The sequence below is a fragment of the Sciurus carolinensis genome, chromosome 15, assembly GCF_902686445.1.
Source record: "Sciurus carolinensis chromosome 15, mSciCar1.2, whole genome shotgun sequence".
Taxonomy (NCBI): domain Eukaryota; kingdom Metazoa; phylum Chordata; class Mammalia; order Rodentia; family Sciuridae; genus Sciurus; species Sciurus carolinensis.
In genome coordinates, this window is record NC_062227.1 from 13,210,260 (window position 1) to 13,234,893 (window position 24,634).

At 42.5% G+C, this 24,634-nt stretch overlaps 1 protein-coding gene across 3 annotated transcripts in view; it reads left to right on the forward strand.

Moving 5' to 3' along the window:
- Nucleotides 1-24,634, forward strand: part of Syk (spleen associated tyrosine kinase) — an 85,411-nt gene that overhangs the window by 54,892 nt on the left and 5,885 nt on the right. For 2 of the 3 annotated variants that reach the window (XM_047526818.1, XM_047526819.1), the window contains exons 4-12: nt 176-314; nt 2,622-2,703; nt 3,257-3,288; nt 4,466-4,534; nt 12,528-12,615; nt 13,773-13,950; nt 17,552-17,761; nt 19,562-19,751; nt 24,234-24,374. In XM_047526818.1, the coding sequence (XP_047382774.1) occupies nt 176-314; nt 2,622-2,703; nt 3,257-3,288; nt 4,466-4,534; nt 12,528-12,615; nt 13,773-13,950; nt 17,552-17,761; nt 19,562-19,751; nt 24,234-24,374 (1,129 nt within the window). The remainder of the gene's footprint in view (nt 1-175; nt 315-2,621; nt 2,704-3,256; nt 3,289-4,465; nt 4,535-12,527; nt 12,616-13,772; nt 13,951-17,551; nt 17,762-19,561; nt 19,752-24,233; nt 24,375-24,634) is intronic. The other variant, XM_047526821.1, reaches the window with a different exon arrangement.

Here is a 24,634-nt window from a genome sequence, read left to right on the forward strand (position 1 = left end):
ACTAGAAGTTGGTCCCTCCTGGGTCATCGAGGTTTGGTACAGCCCGCAGGCTGTGTCACCCAGCTGAACGTTCCCCCAGAGCATCTGCTGACCAGGACTCTGGCCTGGGCTCTGCTTCCCGGGCTCCTGTCTCAGGACGGGTTGGAGTGGGATGACGAAGTGCCTTCTCTTCCAGGATCAGAGCCAGAGACAACAATGGCTCCTACGCCCTGTGCCTGCTGCATGAAGGGAAGGTGCTGCACTATCGCATCGACAAAGACAAGACGGGCAAGCTCTCCATCCCCGAGGGGAAGAAGTTCGACACACTCTGGCAGGTACGCGTCGTCCGTTCCCTCCTTGCAGCCGGAGCACGGGGCCCAGGGGGCTCTTAGGAATCAGAGGGAACAGGCTGCTGTCCATCCACGGTGGCCCCAGACCAGCAGCAACCTCTGGAGCATGTTAGGAATGCACACAAGGGTCCCTGCCTGCCTCCTCAGTCCGAGCCTGCTTCCTGACCTCCAGGGGACTTGCCTGTTTGAGAGGCTTTGGCAGAAGGACCGTTGTGCCAGGTGAACAGGGGTCCAGAAGATTCTGTCCCTTGTCCAGAGTCATTTGGTTCTCAGTGCCCATAAGCAGATGTCCATTCAGGGCCGGGCGCAGAGTTTAATAGGAAGCCTGGCTTTGGGGAACTGGAAAATGTTTCTCCCTAAGATATTCAAACTAGAACCCAGAATAGTCTTTCAGACAAATACACACAAAATAAAGGCACGGATGGGCAGGGAGTGGGGCTCAGGGGCTGTGACTCAGGCTGTTCTAGGAGCTGTGAGATGCAGGAGTGGATATTGAGCTCAGGTGCCATCTGCATTGCAAATCGAGTCTCTCCTGAGCAGCTAAGGCAACTTGTGAAGTTAAGTCTGCATTCCTGGACTCCAGGAGGCTGCTTGTCCAGGAATGTTGCAGCCCTGACCCAGAAATGGTTTGTTCTTGGCCCAGTTGTTAGTGAACCCTGAAACAACTCACGATTGGGAGTTACCTGGGTGTTCAGGAACACCCAAAAGTGTTCACCTATACTTTTCATGCATCTGTAGGGAGCCACACATTGCTCTTCACTTTAGATCACAGCCACATTCGCCCACAGCAAGGACCTCACAGTGCTGGCACTGCATGCACCTTGTTCTCAGAGCATCTGCAATCTGTAGGGAGTTCAGAGGCAGAGAGACAGTCTGCGGTCTCTGCCTGGAGAACAACCACCTTGAGCTTTTGTGGGTGAGAGAAATACTTGGGGCAAGTTCAAGAGTTCCCACCCAGACCCAGCCAGGAACCCACATGCAGTCAGTCAGTAGCCAGGAAAGTACTCAACCCAAAACCCTGCCTTTTTAAATACTGAGACCACAGATCCGCATTTCCTTTAGAGCACTTAGAGTTACTTCCCCCCATGTGATTTTGTTCTTAATGCTGTAATCAGAAAAGAGATACTCCTTTTTTGAGTAGAAGATATTAGAGATAGTCACACATGTCACTCATAACATGGACATTGGCTTTTGGTAATGGGGCTCGTCAGCATGTGCCTCATTGCTGATTACAGGCTTTGCTTTATTTTACTGGTATTAATATTTCCAGTACTTGGGGCTCAGTGCGAATTAGGGGGGTTAATACAGAATGTTGCCTCCTGGTATTGATTTCCCATCATGGTCTTTTACCTCCTGCAAGAATCACTTCAAGGCACCTGGAGGGACTGGGTTTATAGCTCAGGGGTAGAACACTTCCCTCGCATTCATGAGGCCCAGCACCATCCCCAGCACTGAAAAAAGAAAAAAAAGAAAAAAGAAAAAAAATCCCTAAAATATAAGTAAGTAAAGGCATCAGGCATCTTTTATGCCAGTCTGATACTTGGATCCCAGGCCTGTCCCTTATATGTCCCTTGGATCCTAGGCCTGCCATTCATTCCACTTCTCAATGACAGTTTTGCTTGTGTGGTTTTCACTCAGTTCGAAAGCCTGTGCCTCACTCTCAAGTTAAGCATTTCTAATTGCTGCAAAGTTCCTTTCCAAGATGCTTTGCTGTTTTCATGGGTATCTCATAGCATTCTGCCCGCATTAATTTCTTGGTGTGTATTTTCTAGCCAGTAATGGCTTCCATTTTTTATGAGCATGATTACTTTTGGTAATTTGCTTGACAGCATTGGCAAATACCTGTGTACCCTGCTCAACTCCAGGACCCCAGGACTATTTGTCTGAGAGTCCTTAACTACTACCTTGCTCTATTTTCACATTATTTTCTTTAGCTTAGGGCTCTGCAAATCTCCAGACCAAGTCTGGCCTTTGACCTGTTTCTCTGCAGTCCCTGAAAAGAATATTTTTTATACTTTTAAAAGATCATTTTAGAAATAAAGGACTTGGTGACACTGATGGTATGGGGTCCCCCAAAGCCTAAAATATATCTATCTGGCCATTTGCACAGAAGGTTTGCTGACCCATACCTGAGGACATCCCTGATTGGGTGCCCACCTCCCCAGACACCTGTACAGATTTAAGTCTTTGGAGCTCTCTTAAGTCTAATAAATGATCCATGTTCTCGATCCCTATTTCTCCATTTCTTGCCCCATTATTTAACAAACTTTCTCCAACTTTGTTCTCTTTCAGCTGGTGGAACATTATTCTTACAAGCCAGATGGTTTGTTAAGAGTTCTTACAGTTCCATGTCAAAAAATTGGCGCACAGATGGGTGAGTTCCCCAGACACAGGAACAGCTGACTTTCAGATATTGGTCATAATTAGCCATATTTCAGATTTGGTCTATTCTGGATTCAGATTGGATGGGGCCTTGTTCTTACTGAGTGGTTAGATGTACCCGTCAGATTGCTCCAATTTTAGATACCATGGATTTAAAAGACAGCATCACAATTCTAATTTTTTGTTTGTTTGTTTGTTTTGGGGGGGTAGGTGTGTACCAGGGATTGAATTCAGGGGCCACATCCCCAGCCCTGTTTTGTATTTTATTTAGAGACAGGGTCTCACTGAGTTGCTTAGCACCTCATTTTTGCTTGAGGCTGGCTTTGAACCCGGGATCCTCCTGCCTCAGCCTCCTGAGCCTGTGGAATTACAGGCATGTGCTCCCATGCCCAGCTGGGTGCAGAAGGCTTCTAGTCTCCTCAAGCAGCAGTGTGGCACAGACACGTTGATTGATGTGGAGTGGGGGAGGGGATAACTGGGTATTTTTCCTGTATACACTGGAAACAGTCCATGTTCTTTCTAACCAGTAGATGTTACTTTTGCAGCTCATCCACATGGTCCAAGTTCTCATCCTGTGGTAAGTGTCATAGGTATACCTCTGACAGTGAAGCAAATGTCTATTAGCACAACTAAAAAGCAGATTTTAGCTAACCAGAGCCGTGGTCATTGTTTTGAACAAACCCCTATCATGATGCACTAGGATTTCCAGTGAGTGTTGAGTATAACCAACCCATTCTCAGTGCTAAGCTAGACAAGTTTTCCTAAGTTCTTGGTTGGGTTAAATTCTCCCCATTTTCTAAAAGTATCTAAACTAAGGAAGAAACCTGATGTTAAGTCAGAAATAGGCCCATGGGAACATTTCATCCAAGTTCAGCCTTGAACTCTGGGCTAACCCATATGCATAATTCATAGAGCCATATTGTGTCATCGGCTGGGCCACATGGGTGACCAGGGAGAGGTGGCAGGTAGATGAGATGTCTCCCTGAGCTTCTGTCCAGCTCCTTTGGTGAAATCAACTGATAAATTGTTACCAGGGAATTAGATCCTTCTGAGTAAATCAGCTTAGAGGAAGGGGAACTGGCATGTGGATGATGAGTGAGGTTGCAAAAGAAGTCCCTAGGGAAGGATGGAACTGGGAGTCTTGGCCAGAGCTCAAGTCCTGGCTCCATGTCCACAGGAGATGAGAACCCATCTACCTTCATCTCCACAAGGGTTTGCCCAGGGTGTGCCTGATGGCCCTGAAGAGAGAACCTGCCTCCCTTCTCCCTCTAGACTGCTAGAAGCTGATCTCTATTCAAGGCAGGGATTGATTTTCTTATCCTTTGGGGGGACATCAGTGTGGATATTCGATGCCGTTTAATGTCACCAGACAAATGGTCCCTCAGTACCTCACTTACTTCGTGCCTGCTATGTCCTCACCCCCCAAAGCCAGATCCATAAAAAGTCACATCGATGCAGTTCTGCCAGGGACCATTGCCACTCAGGTGCTGAGTCCCTGGTGAAACCAGTGAGGTGGCCCAGGGATGGAAAGAATTTCCCTAATATTTTTCTAGATCTTTCTGCCTGAGTAGTAGCCTCTTCGGGAAGCATTTCAAATGGTCAAGAGTCTGCATAGGGAATCTCATGGGCAGGGTAGGGAGGGACTCAGCCGTGCCATTACAGAAGCACGTTCAGGTAGGATGTCATGCATGCTGTCCTGAATCTGTTTTGCTGACACTAAATTTACTGTTCCTCTTTGCCATTATGGTTTCTAGAGTTGGTCAGCGGGTGGAATAATCTCAAGAATCAAATCATACTCCTTCCCAAAGCGTGGCCACGGAAAGGTGCTAAACCGTGATCCCCGCATCTCCCGCTTGCTGTCCCTGAGCAGCGGTAGGACTGGCCCGCGCTCCGCCCGCGCTCCGGGTCCACCGCCCCTGCCGCTCTGCTTGGGTGCCCCGCTCTGTGCCGTGTGCAGCCCTCGTGTGCACCTGCCGCCCGCTGTCCCCACGCCCCCCGCGCACACATGCTTTCCATGTGGTCCTCAGTCACTGCGCTGCAAAGCCCATCCACGTCCGCCTGCTGTCTCTGCTCAAGGGTATCTTCAGGGCCATTTCAGTGAGCGTGATCAGTGGTAGCTCATACTCATATCAGAAGATCTTTCCAAAGGCAGACAACTTACTTTTGACTTGCCAGAATCTTGCTTTGCTGTGTCATCGTAATTATGTCGATCACATGGTGTTGAGGGAACAGGTTTGGTAGGGGTGCTGCACGTGAAGACTGGAGGCTGTCGATTTGGTAGGGAGGGAGCCACAACTGCTTCCTTGGTGCTGTGAGGTTCCAGCACAGAATTAGGGTTCATGATTCTAATTCATTAGAACTGAACGTTCGATAATGAATTAGAATTGTGACGCGTATTAATTCATTATCTAGTATTCATTCCATTCCTTTGGTGGTGACACATTTCCAACATAGAATTTTAAATGTAACACATAAGAAATAGATGGACTGTGAGGACGAGGAAAACCAGTTTTCTTTTGGGGTGGTTAACATTGAATTGATTTCTATGTTTTGCTGTATGACTGGATTTTGAGGTGAAAAAAGTCGTTTTTAATGACTTATTTATAACCAATCATACATATATGTGCATAGATACATACATGTGCATGTATATATATATATGCCTATATATATTTTATATATGTATATGGATTGCTCTTTCTATCAACTTTTGTCTTCAGTGGGGTAAAGTTAATTCTTGCCATTTTTATATATTAATCTGTACTTTCCCAAACATTTTGACATACAGTTGAGTGAGTTCATGGAGTAGATTGCTTAAGGTACTTTTTAAAGTCAACACAAGTAAAAAGCGCAAGCACCTGCAACTCTATTGAATGACAGTTTTCCAAGTTGACAGCCACGCTCACATGGCCTTTTTCTTCTTCACCAGGGAACAGAGATGTGAGTCTACCCTGGTATTTCAGGCGAATGGCCCCTCCCACCCTGGGTGGACCACTATACCTGCCTTCAGTGTTGGCCTGGGCAGGACCCCGCTCGGCTCCACCCCTGTCCACCTGGCCCTTGCAGCTGTGGACGCTCACCCTGACTGGAGAGGCCCTGCTGGGTGGCCAAGATGGCTCAGGCCTGGCTGGAGTCATTTCTAGTGGGAAACAGGCAATGAGGCACCTCCTAAGTAGAGGTGCTCCAAAACCTGCCTGATGCAGGGTGCTCTTCAGTCACGAGGCTCCTTTCAACATTATGATGCCGCATCCAGTTCACGTCAGTGACCGCCATCCTGGATTGGCAGACTCATGAGATGCAGCAGTTGTCAGCCAGACACCCCGTGTACAGGGCTTCATAGAGCGCAGGGCAGCCCTGCTCAGGTCAGGCAGCCTTCCTCCCTGCAGTGGGCCCAGGTCCCCTCACTTGCTTCCTTGGTTACCTCCCCCACACAGGGTCTGCCAGATGGCCACCTCCCCCAGCCCAGCCCCTTCTCATTCATCGTCCCACTAATCCTGGCCTAGGCCTACCTGCTACCTCATGTCCCACCTGAGTGCAGTCCCAGAAGTGAGCACTGTCACCATGAACATCCATCACAGCATCCCACATTTATCTTCATCCTGTGGCTTACGAGTGTGTCATTCAGGGTTCAACCAGGGACACATGACCAACAGGAGATGTATATACACACAGAGCAAATGTGACATACATGTACACATGTTCACACATGCATATATGTGCACACTATACCTACTATATGCATGCATATGTACACACAATACACAGATCCACGCATACAGTACATACACAACATACATGCATGCATGCAAATACATGGATGCACATGTGTATGTGTTTAGGTGCATATATAACACTCGTGCATTGCATACATGGCTCCACATTTATAGTAATGTATAATGTACATATTCATACACACTCATACATATATCAGTGTATACACATAGATTTATTGCATAGACTTACCTTACAGGATTATGGGGCAGGCTCAGCAAGTCCAATATCCATGGGGCAGGTTATCAGGAAGAAAAGGTCAGAAGCAGGACAAAACCTCATAGGCATGTCCAAAGCATTTTCTCCTGGCAGAATCAGTCATTCTTTCTTTGCTACCCTCTTTCTTTCTTGGAAAACCTAAATTCTCTACTGAGCGACCCTCAGCTGATCAAGTCAGGCTCACCCAGAATAATCTTCGTAACATAAATCAACTGATCAGGCATGGTAATTAAATCTGCAGAATCCTTTCACAACAGTGCCAAGATTACTGTTTGATTCAGTGACTATAGCTCAGGATAACCAAGTTGATATTCAAAAATCCATCACCATGAAAAACTAATAAAACAATAAGACAAACCTCTGTCATTTTCTAAGCAGGCTTAAGCCAGTTAAGTTCCCTCACAATAGCTAAAGAAATACCTATTCACCTTTAGAGTACAGAGAATATGTCTAAAGAAAGTTTTAAGAATCAATAAATATGACTACATAAATATAAAGAAATATATACATGACAAGAGTAATAACTTCACTGAAAGGGAATTTTAAAGACTGGGAATAAGTTTTAGAAATAGTAACAATGGCATGTATATAATAATGATTTCCTTAATATAATAAGAGATTCTATAAATCAATAAGAAAAATATCAAGAATCTAAGAGGATAATGGGCAGAGAATATCAGTAGGTAATTGAGAGTAAAGTAAACCTATATGGTTTTTATTATATGAACTGTTGCTCAACTTTATAAAAAGAGAAAAGCAAGTTAAAAGAATGGTGTACACATAAAACTATGGTTATACGGTTATGGGAGCAGGCCAAGCAAGTCCATGAGGTAGGTTGTCAGAAAGGAAAGGGTTGGGAGTAGGATGGATCCTCATGGTCCTGTCCAAAACTGTTGCAGGTATGGAACTGGTCCAAATAAGCTTGGTAACACTGTTGCAAGGGTGATGAATTACATTACACTTATTAGAGGAACATGAAACAATACAATCTACAAGAAAGGCAATTTTGCTGCAGCTATTGAAATTAAAAGTACATAAAACAACCCTATCTACCTATCACACAGATATCATGCATTAGGTGCAGTCATGTAGATATGAAAGTGCTCATTCTAACATTGCAAAATTGTCAAATCCTTGTAACAATTTAAATGGGAAATAAATGAAGTCAGTTAAGTAAAATTGCTTCTATGGAAGAAGCTGAAATCTAGAATTGCTTCCAAAATATAATGCTAACTGTAAAAAACAAAGTCATAGATAGATAGAGTTGATACCGTATGAAATATTCTGAAAGAGTACAGAAAATGCTGGTAATGCTGTAAGTTTTCATAGATGCCCAAAATATCAGTAGATAATTGGTAAGGGCGCAGGACTATGTGATTTAAAATAGGGATTAAAATATTTTAATTATTCATCAGGAATAATCTAGAAGAATTCATATTTATGTTTTCACAAATTTTCCATTGTTTAACCAGTTATGAAAAAAGAATTGTGACAGTTATGTCAAATAGTCCATCTGTTGCTCTAAGGAGTAAACAACTTTAACTTGATAATTTGCTTAACATTAATAGTTGTTTTTAATAATTCAGATACAAAAAAATGTATGCTGGAACTTGAAGTAACTCTAGCATCTAGACAGCTAATGAAAAGTGTGCTTTGATTTTAAGACAATTAGATAGTTTGAAATTTTCATAATAAAGACAAGAGTCAGTTCAGTTGCATTTTTAACTTTTCTTTACAAATTAGTAACAGGTTTATACTTATAAAAATGAATTTAACTAAAGAATATAAGTACTGGTAGTCCTTACATGGAATAAAATCCCTCCTGTTTTTTGTTAGTCCTGGAATTCTGTTTGTCTTTTTTAACATAGGTACAAAACTGTATCCTCCCCCTAATATTATGTATAATTATAATGCACTAATAGAAACATTGATAAAAATGTATCCTATTAAGAAAAATGAGCAGAGTTTGACCATTGGCCTTAAAGACCTGAAGGTGGCTTTTCAGCTTCACATTTCCAGAACACATTGCCTAAGATGATTAGACTAAAATGTGTCCCCAAATTTCTCATTAAAATCCATTTTTCCTGTTTTAGTCAACACGTGCATGGATAACTGGGATTTTTAAAACTTTTATCTAAGTACTCATTTACTAGGGCCCAGCAGAGAGGAGAGGAAGACAGGAATTCTTCAGGCACACCTTTTGACTTGTGGCTTCACCACTGAGAAAGGGTGTCCCATGTAGTTATGGAGGGACAGATTTTAGGCCTTTGCTGTAAGGTGAGAGAAGATTCACTGTGCTGGTCACCTGTGCTTTTGTGCTTCTAAAGCAACCCCAATACTGACCCACGTCCTGGCGGAGGGTCTGCACTCACCTGTGGGGCCTCCTTCCCCATTGGACTGTGGTCATTCCATCAGAGATTCCCAGGAACCACATTGGTTCACTGCAGCCAGTAGCTCTGGAATTGGCTGTTTTTGTCTCTGCAATCATGGTTCTGTTGTCATCTTTATTACTATTGTTGCCTACTTTGAAAATGCCCTTCAAGAAACTGAAAGTAAAAACCAAGATCTAGACAACATACTGCAGGACCCCTTGGATACTGTGAAATCGGGAAGCTTGGAATTAGCCTGTTAGGGCCATAAGGGCAATTTTTTTCTCTTTTGTTCACTTCCAAATTCCAAGTACCTAAAAAAAATTGTCAAAATGTCTATTTGTAGTTAAACCAAACTGATATGATATTCAGGGATCACGATTTATAATCAAACATGACTTTTAAATTATTTCTATGGAGTAGGCTATCATCACCTGAATTGATGAAATTTAAAATCTTGGGTGCCTCTTCAAGGAGTCGCAAACTCAGGTAGCTGGTGCCACCTAGTGGTGTCCAGCAATGGTGACCTCTGTTTTGAGTGTTGGCAACACTGGAAAAAGGGATCTGACTTCCCTTCCTTTACACCTTGTCGTTTTCTATGCAGAAAAGATGGCAGTATTGATGGGGGCAGAACAGATCCCCAGATACAGAGCAGAAAGAACATGACGAGTAAGAGTAACGTTCACCAGCAATAGCTTTTCCATTAAAATTAAGATTTCATTTGATAATGAATGCCTTCATCATTTATCATTATGCCATTGCGATTTTTCTGTACAGAGACCTTAAATTGTTCTTGTCAGCTGAGTTTTCACTTCCGGAGATTTTAACTGTTGTTGTGTTTCTACTGAATGGCCTATTCAAGCACCCAGGGAAAGATGAAATTTGGATTTGTGTCTTCATCATAAAATGGCCATTGCTTTCTTACCTGACTCAGTGGGAAACCCCTCATTTCTGCCACAGAACCTTCTGTCAAGTGTGGGGACATCTTTTGTTCCAATCCCATCATTTTCCAGAAAGGAGGGATTGTTGGGGACCAAGGCTTCCCGATGGGAGAGAGCTGATCTGGTTGATCGAGGAACTCAGAGAGTGGCGGGGGGTGGGGTGCTCTCTGTGGCTCAACCTTATCCCAGGGTGGTCTGCATCGGGCAGCATAGAGATGAAGCCCTGAGCCACCTCTGCTGAAAATATGGAGCCCAAATTTCCAAAGGAGAGTCCTAGTCTCTTGTCTAAATAAGCCCAGGAAGACAAGGAGTGAATAACACACAACCAGTCTGAGTCTGAGTTACTCATGTCTGGGATTTTAGATTCCCTGGTTCCATCACTACTAATTACTATTTAGTCTTTATACACTGTATTCTTTTCAGTATTTTTTTTTAACAACTTTGCCTCTGTTTTAAACTTGTTTCCCCAGGATTCCTGTATTAGGTGATTGCACTGTGATTTAGTTGTCACAGGCATTTTTGAGGTCCTCTTGTTCTGGAGAACATTCTATTAGGATGGAAGTTACAGCCTCAGGATAATGTCCCAAGTGAATAGTAAACAGGAGGTCTTGAGGCAGGATTCACAGTCCCTTTGTCCCTGGTGGCCTGTTCTGGGGCATCCTTTAACTCTGTATCTGTTTAAGTTTTGCCTTAGGATCTAGAACTTTCCTATAGGGACAATCAAAGGATTAGAAATGATAGTGAACGTTAACTTGAAAAACAACTTTTAAAAATGATTTCAGCCTAGAGTTTGTTTGCAGGAGGGAACTAAGCAGGGAGAAAGGATGGAAAACCTTGGGAATCACCTACTTTCTGCTAAGACTGTTCTCTTAAGGCAGGGAATTTAAATCAGAAATGAAATCACACACAACGTTTAAAAGAGGCAGATGGTCATTTGGAATTGTCTGTACCTATTCCCCTCGATTAAGGATTGGAGAGAGAACTCATTTTTGAATCACATTAGTTTACAGTTGGCACCTCCCAGTCATGAGAGGTGATTTTCTTTCATCCACCCACCCACCCACCCAGCCATTCACATGCTTGTTTAACACATTTTTATTGAGCACCCAGCCTGCACGTGGCACAGAGATTCATTTAGGCAATGAACACTAGGGCCCCAGGACTTTCGTCATTCTTGAAATGTTGTAGTTAGTTCTGTTAAACAGTTCAATACGAATGCTGAGACAATCCATGGGAAAATAGATCTGATGATATCCCTCTGACAAATAAGACCACATGTCCTCCGGCTTCGTCACTGCCAAAAGCAGAGCCACCTCTGCAGCCCTCAACTGAGAGGAGGACATCAGATTGCACAAAGATACACAGCCAGGTGGCCCAGGGAGTCCATTATGACTGCATTGTTATACATTGGTTTCTGAGCCTGTAATTAATAAGGCAGATGAGGATTTAGTGTGTCCTGTAAGATAAGTGACTGTGTAATGTTAAGCTTAAATGTCTCTGTTTCTTTAAACTTCTCCAAATTCTGGTGTTATCTCCTTTCTTCGTGGCCAGTGTTTGGACACTGAAAGGTAAAGAGATATATAAAGTTGCTACTCGGTTCACACCAACACATGACCTGGAAGGGAGAATTTGAATTGTAGATTTCTTGTGAACTAAGTGGAGTGGCAAATCCCTTGATTCAATTTACAGGTGAAGATGGGTCAGGAAATTCAGGATAAATGTGTTCAAGAAAGAAAGTTCTTAGGAATATAAAAAGTAGATTCCTCCCCCCTTTATTTCATGATGCAAATTGATGATTAGTCAAGTTTGTAATGACCAGCAGAGCTTTGCTTCAGATATGCTTCAATTACCTTCCTTCAAGTAATCAAAGAGCATTTCCAATCTCACAGGGTCCGTGATTATTAGCAGCAGCAGTTTTGCTGTGGCCTTGGTTGGTGGCAGCTCAGCTAAACTTTGGGACCTGTAGCTTCCTGGCTAGGGCTGTCTGCAGACATTGACTCAAGTGGTGCTAGATCTCCCCTGCAGATACAGAAGTAGGTGGAAATAAAATATATATGCACACTTTGGACTTAGGAAGTAGATGGTAGCAACTGCTGGGTATTGAATCTTCCTTTTTAAATAGCTTCCATATAAAATAAGATCAGAGAGACAGAGTTAAAGCAAGAAAATGAATCCAAAGGGAACATGAAAACCTCAGCATCTTTTGGAAGGTGGGGAAATGATGTGAAAGGTCACAGAAATAGAAAGGGAATTATAGGTGAATTTTCTCCCAACACCCTCTGAGACCCTGGTAGGGCCTCAGCAGGGTTTATTTAGCCCTTCCAGGGTCCAAACAGTGGCTGGAAGAGTGAGATAAACCTTTTTATTTTCCTTGTCTTTCTTCTGAATTCTTTCCTTTGTCTGCCCTGCATAAGTGTTTAACTGTCATTATTTTAAAATAAAAAAGAATTACTCAGAAGTATTACCCAAGAGTGCATCAGTGCATAAAATGAACTGATGTTATCTCTGTGCTTCAGGCCTCCCCATCCCGCGGAAGCCGGCCAGAGAGCACTGTGTCCTTCAACCCTTATGAGCCGGACCGAGTACCCTGGGCTGCAGACAGAGGTGAGAGACACACTTTTATTCTCTGGACATTCACAGAGCAAAGCATCTGGGCACTTGTGCGAAGAGGTGGCTCCAAAGTTCACCACATGGTCCGTAGTTGTGAGACTATTGTCCAGTGGCAACAGCAGACCTCACATGTCCATGCGCAGGGGCAGTTCTGTTGAATGCAATGGTCTTCTACCATCAAGACCCTCTCCATAAGCTGGCAGTGTGGACAGCATCTGTGAGTCTTCTTCAGAATTTCTCCTCTTGAAGTATTGCATCCACTCTGCTTGCAATTCTGAGAGGGTCATGCTCTTGGGAAGCCCTGTGTGTGCACTGGGAAGGTATAGTAAGAGGTGTGGGGAACTAAAGAGATGTCTGAACTACTAGTGTTCCAGGTGTGTTTAGGGAACTGTACTGACTGTGAAGCCATGAAGGGACACAGTTCAGGAAGATACACCCGCCATGACTTGGTCCCAGAAGTGGGGGCCTTTGAATGACTTTCTTGGTTTCTCTAGGGATCTCCAGGTTACTTTTTTTAAAAATCAATGAACTTGGAGTCTGTTTAATGCTCTTAGAACAGTGGTTTAAAACAAAAGAATCAGTTATTTCTCATATAATTCTGTAGGTCAGGAATTTGGACCTGGTCCACTGGGTGGTCATGGGTTAGGGTCAGTTGTCAGATTGTGGCTGGCCCCAGCAGGTGGTGAGGCAAGGGCAAGCTGTCTTTGTCTCTGCTGACTTGCAGGTCCTCTTTTCTGGGTCACTCTGAGTTGGTTAGTGTGGACTTTCTCTGGTGGCCTCAGGACACCTTCCTTGGCATCTCAAGACTTCAAGAATGAGGTTTCCAACAAGTAGGGCAGCAGTCATATGGCCTTTCATAACTGACCTTGGGAGCCACGTGCATCACTTCTGATCTCTTCTACTGGTTGACACAGTTGTAAAAGCCACTGTGTCAAAGGTGATGTCGAGGGCACCGCTCAGCGGGAAGGGTGTCCGATCACGATCAGCCTAGTTTAAAGTCACCGCAGCCTATCTGGTGTAGAGGACCCGTCCCTGATGCCTCCCAGCTCAGCCTTCAGTTCTCAGTCACACCCCAACTTCCCAAGATGACCAAAGGGGTGACCCTCACAAGGAATCCCACCCCAGGGTCGTGTTTCCTGACTGTGTTGCAGGTCCCCAGATAGAAGCCATGCCCATGGACACAGAGGTGTACGAGAGCCCCTATGCTGACCCCGAGGAGATCAGGCCCAAGGAGGTCTACCTGGACCGAAACCTGCTGACTCTGGAGGACAAGGAGCTGGGCTCCGGTAACTTCGGGACTGTGAAGAAGGGCTACTACCAGATGAAAAAGTAAGTAGCGGTGCTCCAATATGCTATCAGTCTCCTCCTATGAGCAAACATTCTAGAAACTTCTAAGAACACATCTATACTATTCATGTAGTCCCAAACTCAGAATTGAACCTAGCATGACTGAGTCCTTCATATATTGCAAATTTTGTTTATTTCTTGTGTTCTTGTATTGAAAGCACCCATTATGGATACTAACTGTGGATATAGTAACTATTTAGTTTTAGTACATGTGCCTTATAGAAAATTGAGAAATGGAAATAAACAAATACAAGAGAACAGCATATTCATACCCAAAGACTACTGCTACTCTTAATTAACTACTCTTAAGTACATTTAGTATGCACATTTTTTAATTTATATATGCACTTATATACACACGTGAATTTATTTTATTTAAATAAAACAACTCAATGAAAACAGTACGGCGTTCTCACTTGTTTTCTCTGATTTTATAATCATGTCTCAATTTTCTTATCCAAAAAATTCTTGATTACAAATACCATTAGGATACTTTGTGTTGCTTTTTCTTTCTGGTATAACTTCAAATTACAATGTATTATACAATGGTTAAAATTCATACATTACTAAAATGTCTTTGCATTTTATTTGGTCTTTAGAAGGGATCCCACATAGACTGTTCTGTAAAAATACTGATTTCTAAAGTCCTTTTGAGACCAACCCTCTCATCAGATAAGTAAAACATTAATACAGATGATTGGGTTAATCATAAAACTGATGTTTTCTTGAGTAGGTAATTTTCATGATTCAAAGGTCAACTGTATAGACAAGGACTAGGGCTGTAGCTCAGTGGTAGGCACTTGCCTAGCATGTGTGAGGCCCTGGGTTCATCCCCAACACTGTAAGTGAAAAAATAAAAATATGTAGGCAAAAGTACACCCAGAAACCCTTGCTTCCAAGGCTGCCCCTCCCATATGTGTATGTATGTTCATGCATGTATACCATACGCGTGTCCATGTGCATACCGTGTGTGTGTGTGTGTGTGTGTATACATTGTCCGCAATGCTTATTTTTATATATGTATATCACAGTCTTTTTTAAAACTGAATATTAATTCTCATATATTTAGGCACAAATTTTCCTCAACTTGTTATACTTGTTCATATTTAAATTTGTTGCTTAATTAAGTATTAACACATACATAGTTATAGGTACATAATTTCCTCTAGAGGGCTTGGGAAAGGAAGAGACTGTCTAGGTTAATTGGGGCAAGACGATATCTTCACCATGCTGAGTCTTCCAGTCGGTGAACATGTCCATCACTCCGTTATTTAGGTCTTCCTCGCCATCCCTCAGGTTTCTCTCAGGGACTTGTTCATTTTCTGTGTAGAGGTCTGGAACAACTTCTCTCAGAGTTGTTCTTTCATATTTAGTACTTTTAATCTTAACATAGATGATCTCATTTTAAAATTTTTTTTCTCACTCCCTGACATTACTCATATCAGGAACTACAGCTGACTTTGCATAAGGACCTGATAACTAGTGATGTTGCTGAATTTGCCTGTTATTTCTAGGTATTCTTTGACCCAGAAATGGGTCATTTATGAATAGGCACAGCTTTATTTCCTCCTGTCCAATCCTTATATTTGTGTGTGCCTTAGTATTAATTAGGAACTGCTAAGCAACGTTTGATAAAAGGGGCAGTAGCCTCACTCCTGGTTGAATAGAGAAAACTTCCTACATTTTGCCATTAGGAAGGATGTTAGCTATAGGTTTTAGCTGCTCTCTATCAGAATAAAGACATGTCTCCTTATTCCTACATTTCATGTTTTCTTTAATCATGAATGTATGTTGAATTTCATTAACACTTCCCTACACTGACATCATCACACGGCTTTTCTCCTTCATTGTGTTTAGATGGTGGATTACACGGATTGGCTTTCAAATGTTAAACACACCTGGAATAAACTCCCCTTGTCCATTATTCATTCATTATATGTTTTCATAAGTGACTGAACTTAATGTATTAATATTTCTCTTAGAATTTTTACATATGTGTTCATGAAGGATATAGTCAGTTGTTTTCTCATAATTATCTGGTTTTGGCATCAAATTAATGCTGGCCTCAAAATGAGGTAGGAAGTTTCCTTCATATTCTCTTTTTCTGGAAGAGTTTATTATTTCTTCCTTGAACATTTGGAAGAGTTGAGAAATTTTCACTTCTTAATTTGTGTGTGTGTGTGGTGCTGGGGATTGAACCCAGGGCCTTGTACATGCGAGGCAAGCACTCTACCAACTGAGCTATAGCCCCAGCCCTCACTTCTTAATTTTGACCCCTGCCTCACACCATACACAAAATCAGTTCCCAATGGATGGTAGACCCAAATGTGAAAAGCAAAACAATCAACTGTCTAGAGAAGGCATAAAGTGGTAACTTCACGTTCTCAGGAGGGCTAAGGGAGGCTCCTGGGGTGCCAGTAATGTTCTGAACCTGTCTATGTGAAAGCCACTGGCCATGGTCAATTAGTGACATTCACTAACGTTATGAGTGCTTTTCTTTAGTGTGTCAAAATTAACCTGTTATCCTTTTATTTGATCTATTTTATTGTATAGATCTCTTTTTATTTTTCAGTTTAGGCGCTCAACAAGATGCTTCCCAAGGGCTGGGGATATAGCTTAGTTGGTAGAGTGCTTGTCTTGCAAGCACAAGGCCCTGGGTTCAATCCCCAGCACTGCAAAAAAAAAAAAAAAAAAAAAAAGGTGCGTCCCATGCTTGTGGAAATTGTATTACAGAGAGGTGCAATTTCTCAAATCATGCATAATTAAGTTCTAATTTTATTTAGGCCTCACTATATTAGAATATTTTCAAGTGTTCAACATGATATAGGTGATGTCTTTGTTAGAATATTAAAAAAAATCTAATCTTTTGCAAACTTGTTGAGGTTTGCTTAAAATTAACAAATTTCAGTTGGAAAAAAGTATTTTTTTAAACTGCGAGCTTTAACAATGTATGCTTCATAATTCTGCACTGACAAATTCATTTTCCATTGCTATTAAAGGGATCTTATAATCACATAATCTAGATGGGTAAATCACAAGATGTTTTAGGAGTCCATGTGTGTCATGGTTGGTTTTATACAGGAGTTCTTTAAATATTTCACAATTTTAGGGGGTTTGCTTGGTTTGGAGCATTCTTCAACACTGCTCTCTACCATTATTTGTAAGTAATGTGGTGTTCCTCTCTTCACCTGTAAAATCAAAGAGCATTTTTTAGAAGACTTGACATTCATCACCTGGCTTTATAAGATTCACTCTGTTACAGATTTTTTTTTTTTTTTTTCGGTGCCAGGGATTGAAACGAAGGGCACTCCACCACTGAGCCACATCCCCAGCCCTTTTCTATACTTTATTTGGAGACAGGGTCTTGCTAAATTACTTAGGACCTTGCTAAGTTGCTGAGTCTGCAATCCTTCTGCCTCAGTCTCCCAAGCCTCTGGGATGACAGGCGTGTGCCACTATGCCTTGGCTGTTACAGATGTTTCCATAACACCACTTCTGCCAAGAAACCATGCTTCACAGAAGATGTTTTTGTAGATAAGAGCCATTTTGGAAAGTTCCCTACATGCTATGCCCTGTTTTGCAGAGTTGTAAAAACGGTGGCTGTGAAAATACTGAAAAACGAGGCCAATGACCCCGCCCTGAAGGATGAGCTGTTAGCAGAAGCGAACGTCATGCAACAGCTCGACAACCCCTACATCGTGCGCATGATCGGGATCTGCGAAGCCGAGTCCTGGATGCTGGTCATGGAGATGGCGGAGCTTGGTCCTCTCAACAAGTATCTGCAGCAGAACAGGTATTGTGAGGTGCTCAGAGGCCAAGACGCTGTGCTGTGAGGGACAGGGCCCCTCCTGAACGCAGAGCAGCCCGAGTTCTGTGGGAAACCTCACCTCTCACACCTTCCCATGCTAATCCGTGCTCAGAAACCTTGGGAGAGGTGGCACAGTCTTAGGGATCCAGTTATTTTTAGCTCTTTTTTTAAAAAATTTTTATTTTATTGGTTCTAATTATGTGTACATGACAGTAGAATGCATTTATACATTTTGATAGATCATACATAAATGGAGTGTAACCTCTCATTTTTCTGATTATACATACTGTAGGATCACATCAGTCATGCAGTCGTACATGTACATGAGGTAATAATGTCTGTTTCACTCCACTATCATCCCTTCCCCATACCCAATACCCCTTCCCCTCCCTTCGCCTAGCTCTACCTAGTATAAACTCTGTTCTTCCCTATCCTACCCCCCTTGTTGTGAATTAGCATCCACATATCAGAGAAAACACTCTGCTGTTGATTTTTTTGGGGATTGGCTTATTTCACTTAGCATGATATTCTCTAACTCCATTCATTTACCAGCAAATGCCAGAATTTCAATCTTCTTTAAAGCTGAGTAATATTCCAATGTGTGTGTGTGTATTTATATATATATATATATATATATATATATATATATAATATATATATAATATATAACATAATATATAATATAATATAATATATATATAAAAAATCCCATTTTCTTTATCCATTCATCTGTTGAAGGACATCTAGGTTGGTTCCATAGCTTAGCTATTGTTAATTGAGTTACTATAAACATTGATGTGACTGTGTCACTGAAGTATGTTGATTTTAAGTCCTTTGGATATAAACTGAGGAGTAGAACTAGGAAAAGCAATCATAAAATTCATTTGGAAAAATAAGAGGCCCAGAATAGCCAAAGCAATCCTTAGCAAGAAAAATGAAGAAGGAGGCACTATGATACCAGACCTCAAACTACACTACAGAGTTATATTAATAAAAATAGCTTGGAAATAACAGAATGAATCAAACAACTTTACCCTATGTAAATTTATGATTACACAAATGGTATGCCTTTACGTCATGTACAGAGAAACAACATGTATCCCATTTGTTTACAATAATAAAACATTTTTTTAAAAAAATATGCAAAAAAAGAAAAATACTTTAAATGAAAATATACAAAAAAAACCAGCATGGTATTGGCACCCAACAGGCAGGCAGACCTGTGGTACAGAGTAGAAGACACAGAGACAAACCCACATAAATACAGGTATCTCATACTAGGCAAAGGTGCCAAAAACATTCACTGGAGAAATGATAGCTTATTCAACAAATGGTGCTGGGAAAAATGGAAAGCCACATGTAACAAAATGAAATTAAACCCTTATCTCTTTTTAGCTCTTGTTACTTAGAGAAAAACTGTAATCCAACCTTTCTCTTCTCCTCCTTTACTCATTCCTTCGCCACTCTGCTGGTCCAGCCATAGAATCAGCCCCTCGGATGATTTGGACCAGAGGTCTTCCCTCGCTGGGCAGAACAGGACCACACCTCTGTGCTGCTTTCCTTTCAATTTAGAGCAAGCCATGAGAACCAAACCTGGTGAACACCAGGAGAATGGAGTTCCACCTGCAACAGCTGTATGCTCAGCAGCTGTTCGGGTACCTCTCCTGCCTCTGTGTAAGATTAGGGAAGGAACGGTTTCATCTTCCGTGTGCATGAAGTGGGAGGGCTTTTGTTCTGAAATGGGCCACTGTCCACCGTCCCTAATGGCAGCCTTGTGTTTTTCAGGCATGTCAAGGACAAGAACATCATAGAGCTGGTTCATCAGGTTTCCATGGGAATGAAATATTTGGAGGAGTGCAATTTTGTGCACAGAGACCTGGCTGCAAGAAATGTATTGCTGGTCACTCAACATTATGCCAAGATCAGTGACTTTGGACTTTCCAAAGCCCTGCGTGCAGACGAAAACTACTACAAGGTAGGAATGAGTCAGCTGACATTCAGAGCAGCAGGTTGTCAAAAACCCAGAGGGACATTAATGTCCTCTTTATTTTATTATGGTAAGATTTTAAGAAGCACTTCCCTACTAACCATGTCAAAAAATATTCTTATCAAACTTTGATTCTATTTTTTTAATGGAAATACTCAAATATGTCACACCTTGAAATTTACTTAAATCAGCATCTTTCAAAATATGTTCCATGGAACAATAAAGAATCGAGGTATTAACCAATGATTCATTTTAAAAAAAGAAGGATGGAATTCCTTCACTAAATTAACTGAAAAATGTGGATTGGACAAGCTGATTCTTGTTAGGTTTCTGTAAGCCCTTTGATGCTAACTGATACTGATTGTCAGAAGAGGGTTTTTCTCTGCTGTTTTTCTCAAACCTGATTCACGGTGTATCTAATAACATCTAATGGAACACTGACCCACAGCATCTAGTAGGGATCTATTTCAAAATAGCTTTTAACATACACATCTCTACACGTCAAAAAGAAAATGAAGATGAGAGATATCACATAAATGCATCATCTACATCCAAATCCTCACCTATATCCAGATCAGGGTCCATGTCTTCCCACTAAATATGTGGAAATTGTTCTACTGGCTTACTTGGTATCCATGGGAATTGAAGTATAAGAACTAAAAATAATAGAATTCTGGAAAGCAAAAATCAAGGTAATTATTTGAGAGTAGAAAAGAAATTTGCCTTTTAGTTTGTTAAGGCAGAAATTATGCAGAATGAAGCATGGACTCTCAGTAAAACATAAATTGATAACTAGGCCTAGGTGTGTGTCTGGACTTCCTAAAAAACAATTTCACAGTGACCATCCTTCTTGCCAAGGTGACATTACTCCTCCCTGCTACCCCTCTCCAGGCCCTCAGAGGAACCGATAACTAAGAGAAAGGAGAAGTCCCGTCTTCACGTGAATGCAATCACAGCACATTCAGAGGGTCTGTGTTGACCAGCTGGAAATGTAACAGGATTGGTTCCCCAGTTAGTAGGAGAGGTGCCTCAGGAGGATTGACAACTCTGCAGGTCCCCAGGGCGCTCCTAAATAGATGACATACCCTGAAGGATCAACGAGTGAGTGGCAGAACACAGGGGCAGGTGTGGCCCCAGACATGGGTGGACAGTGCTTGGAATTGTCCCTGAGCTCCAGAGCCTGCAGTGGCACAAAAGTCCCCCTGGATGACAATGCCCATCCATTCACTCGTTTTCTGAGAAGCAGCACATGACCAGCAGGTGGTAAGGGGATGGCAGATGTCAGTAGTCTCAGGGAGAACAGAGCATCTGTGCCCAGCACCTGCTCCCATACAGCCCCCTCCTTGTGCCACTGATCACAAAGCAGCTGCCCAGAGGGGAGCATGCAGGACCTGAGCGACTTGAGAAGGTGTCAGCATGAGCCCGTCTGAAGGTCAAGGGGACGTAGTCTGGAAGGAAGAGCACCAGGACATGCAGCAGAAGGAGTGCCTTGTAAAGCAGGCGACAGGTTGGAACACCTTGGGCAAGAGAGAAGAGAAGACAGCCAGTCTGGAACAAGTACTAAAGGAAGACATGGGGAAATAGAATATGAATGCTGTCCCGTTATCTACTGCTACTGCATGAAAGACCACTGCAAACTTGGTGCAGGGAAAGACAGCTAGCACCGGTTTACAGACACTAAACTGGCTGGGCTCAGTGGGTACAGGGTGTTTCTGCCCTACGCAGTGACTCAGGTCACTAAAGAGGTCGGGGATCCATTTCTATTCTGCTCACTGGCACAGCTAGTGACTGAATGACCTCAGCCTGTGGGCTGGGACATTTACTGGGCCTTGGGACAGCACACCTCCACTTAGCGCCTCCTTGTGGCCCCAGGGCTTCCTCATAGCATGGCGCCTGGCGGAAACAGGAAGTGAGGGCTACCAGGGCCAGAACCTGCCAGGACCAGAACCTGCCAGGGCCAGAACCCACCTGGGCTCAGAACCCGTCTGGGCTCAGAACCCACCTGGGCTCACTTTCACCTGCTTCTGTTGGTCACAGCAACCACAACCTACCCAGATTCAAGGGATGGGATGGACACATTGCTGTGTTTGCAAATGTTGACAGGTTTTCTGTTTCTTATAAATTGCTTTTCTTTTTGTTTTGATTTGTTCTCTTTAAATATTTAAAGCTTTCTGCAAAGATCTGTTAACCTGCTTATGCTGGGATGGGTCCCTTGAGAGGAAGAGCAACACAGAACTGGTGGCCAATTTTAAAACTGATACTGATATCAGATATTAATGTTCTGTCGAGGAGCAAACTAGAAGATCTCTGAGAGTCAGTGAGGAAGAAAAAGGAAGTCACTACAGAAGTAAAAACCGTCGTAGAAGCAGTGAGAAAGGACCCAACACCACTGAAAAGACAGAGATAGGGAGGATTTCTTTAACAAAGCAGAATAAAATGTGAAAGAATGAAGAGTTAACTCAGATCACAGAGAAATGATGGGGATAGAAGCAAATGAACTGCAGCCCCTGGGGAGCCGTGCACAGCAGCCTGGATCTGGGCAGTGTCTCAGCTGTATTTGCAAGTGCCCTTAGACCACAGCTCCTCACAAGGGCAAATGTAAGCCCTCAGTAATGTGCATTCCAGCAGGAGCTGCAACAGTGAAACCCTGGAAACCACCTGATGGCTTCTCAGTAGGAATCTGGTTTCATCCGTCCTGGTAGCTTTCTACTAAGCACACACTGCAACTTCTAGAAGTAACGTTTTTTGGCATGTGCCAAGAGACTATGTCCAAGATGCATGATTAAGTAGGAAAAGTTAAGGTAAGGTACAGAACCAATAAGTCCTAGTTTTATTACCAAAAAATATATATACTACCTGTTTATGCTTGTATCTAGATTGTTCTGGAAGGCTCCACAAAACATTTATCAAAGGTGCTCATCTCTATGGAGGAGCCAGAGCTGGTAACGGAGAGAGGCTAACTTTTTGGCATGTTTAGGATGTGTTAAAGGTTTACCTTGATATTGCTCAACATTCAAAATAAACTTCAATTAGCACACCTGAGTACATTATTCACAACATTTAAAATCAGAAAATGTAAAAATAATGTATCACATGATTGAGACAGAGATGTAGATGATTGTGTAATTTTGAGAAGTCTAAGGGTGTCCTATCATTTCCATAGTGACGCCCCCAGATTGCTACTGCTGACCTATATCAGTGCAATGAAATCAGTTTTCACTGAGATCATGTCCTTCTCTCCACCCCAGGGAGATTTTGTTCAAATGAAAGGAAACATCAGCAAGAGATAACAAGACTCAGCAGTGTACCATACTAATCCCAAACCCTCAAGGGCTTCCCCATGCACAGTTTAGATCTTCTTAGGACTTTTTTTTTTTTAATTAGAGCTTTTAAAGCATTCAATTTTCATTTTTTAAATGGCATAGCAAATAGTCTGTGCTAAAATAATTAGCATTGGCTTAAAACCACAGACAGACACACAGTCATGGTTAATTATGCTCTGAGCAGCCTGTGTTTCCTGGCACATAACTGTGACGTGACCTTCAGGTGTGGCTTCTCTATCGCCAGCTGCATGGTCCATAAAACTGTGTGCAGCCAAGAGGTGAGAGAAAAAGATGAGAAAGGAGAAAAAAGGTGCATGCAGTTTGACCCAAATCTTAAAAATACATATTTAGGTCTTAAAATTTGTGTTTTAAGATTTAATAATTGTGTGTGTGTGTGTGTGTGTGTGTGTGTGTGTGTGTGTGCGCGCGTGCTGGGGACTGAACCCAGGGCCTTGTGCATGCGAGGCAAGCACTCTACCATCTGAGCTATATCCCCAGCCCTGATTTAATAGTATTTTTAAAATTCATTCCAGGGCTAGGGATGTAGCTCAGTGTTGGAGCACTTGCCGGGCATTTGTGAGGCCCTGGGTTCAATCCCAGCACCACCCAAACAACAACAACAACAACAAATTTCATTCCAAATACATGCACACATGCAAAACATACAAAGCATTTTGTGAGTCGTAATCTTCATTTTAAAAAATTGTGTTAAAATGCATGTAACATAAAATTTACCACTTAATCATTTCTAATTGGTAACGTGCTCATGTTGTACAACTTACCTTCAGAACTCTGTCCATCTTGCCCATTACACTCCTTCCCTCACTCCCCTCTACCATTCCACTGTCCATCTCACGAATATGGCTGCTCTTAGGGGCCTCGAGTAAGCAGGATCACACAGTATCTGCCTTGGTGACGGTCATATTTTGTTTGGTGTGATGCCTGTCGGTTACTCCCATGCTGTGGCTTGCATCAGAATCTCTTTCCTTATAATAGATGAATAAGTTTCCACTATCTGTGCAGATGACATTTTGTTGATCCACTCAGCTGCTGAGGGTCCCTGGGGTTATTTCCGTGTTTCTGCTTTTGGGGACAAAGCCTGCAACCCGGTACACATGGCTTTTCTCTCCATCTTCTTTGTTTTCAGGCCCAGACCCACGGGAAGTGGCCCGTGAAGTGGTACGCCCCCGAATGCATCAACTACTACAAGTTCTCCAGCAAAAGCGACGTGTGGAGCTTCGGCGTGCTGATGTGGGAAGCGTTTTCCTACGGGCAGAAGCCCTATCGAGTGAGCCATTCATGTCTATACACTTCCTTCCTAAACTCTGTGGCCTGTAGGACAGAGAAACACCAGATTATCTGCTCAAGAACCTGAAAATCATGAAATCTGGGTAGCCTGAGTCCCTCATTATCTTTTGACAGTGGGTAATTAATATGACCTCACTTTACACTCAACGGAAAGGAGCTTTGTATTTTCCTCATTGTGTATCACACATAGATATGCATAATATGCATCCAGACCATGTTTTATTAGCGCTGAAATATAAA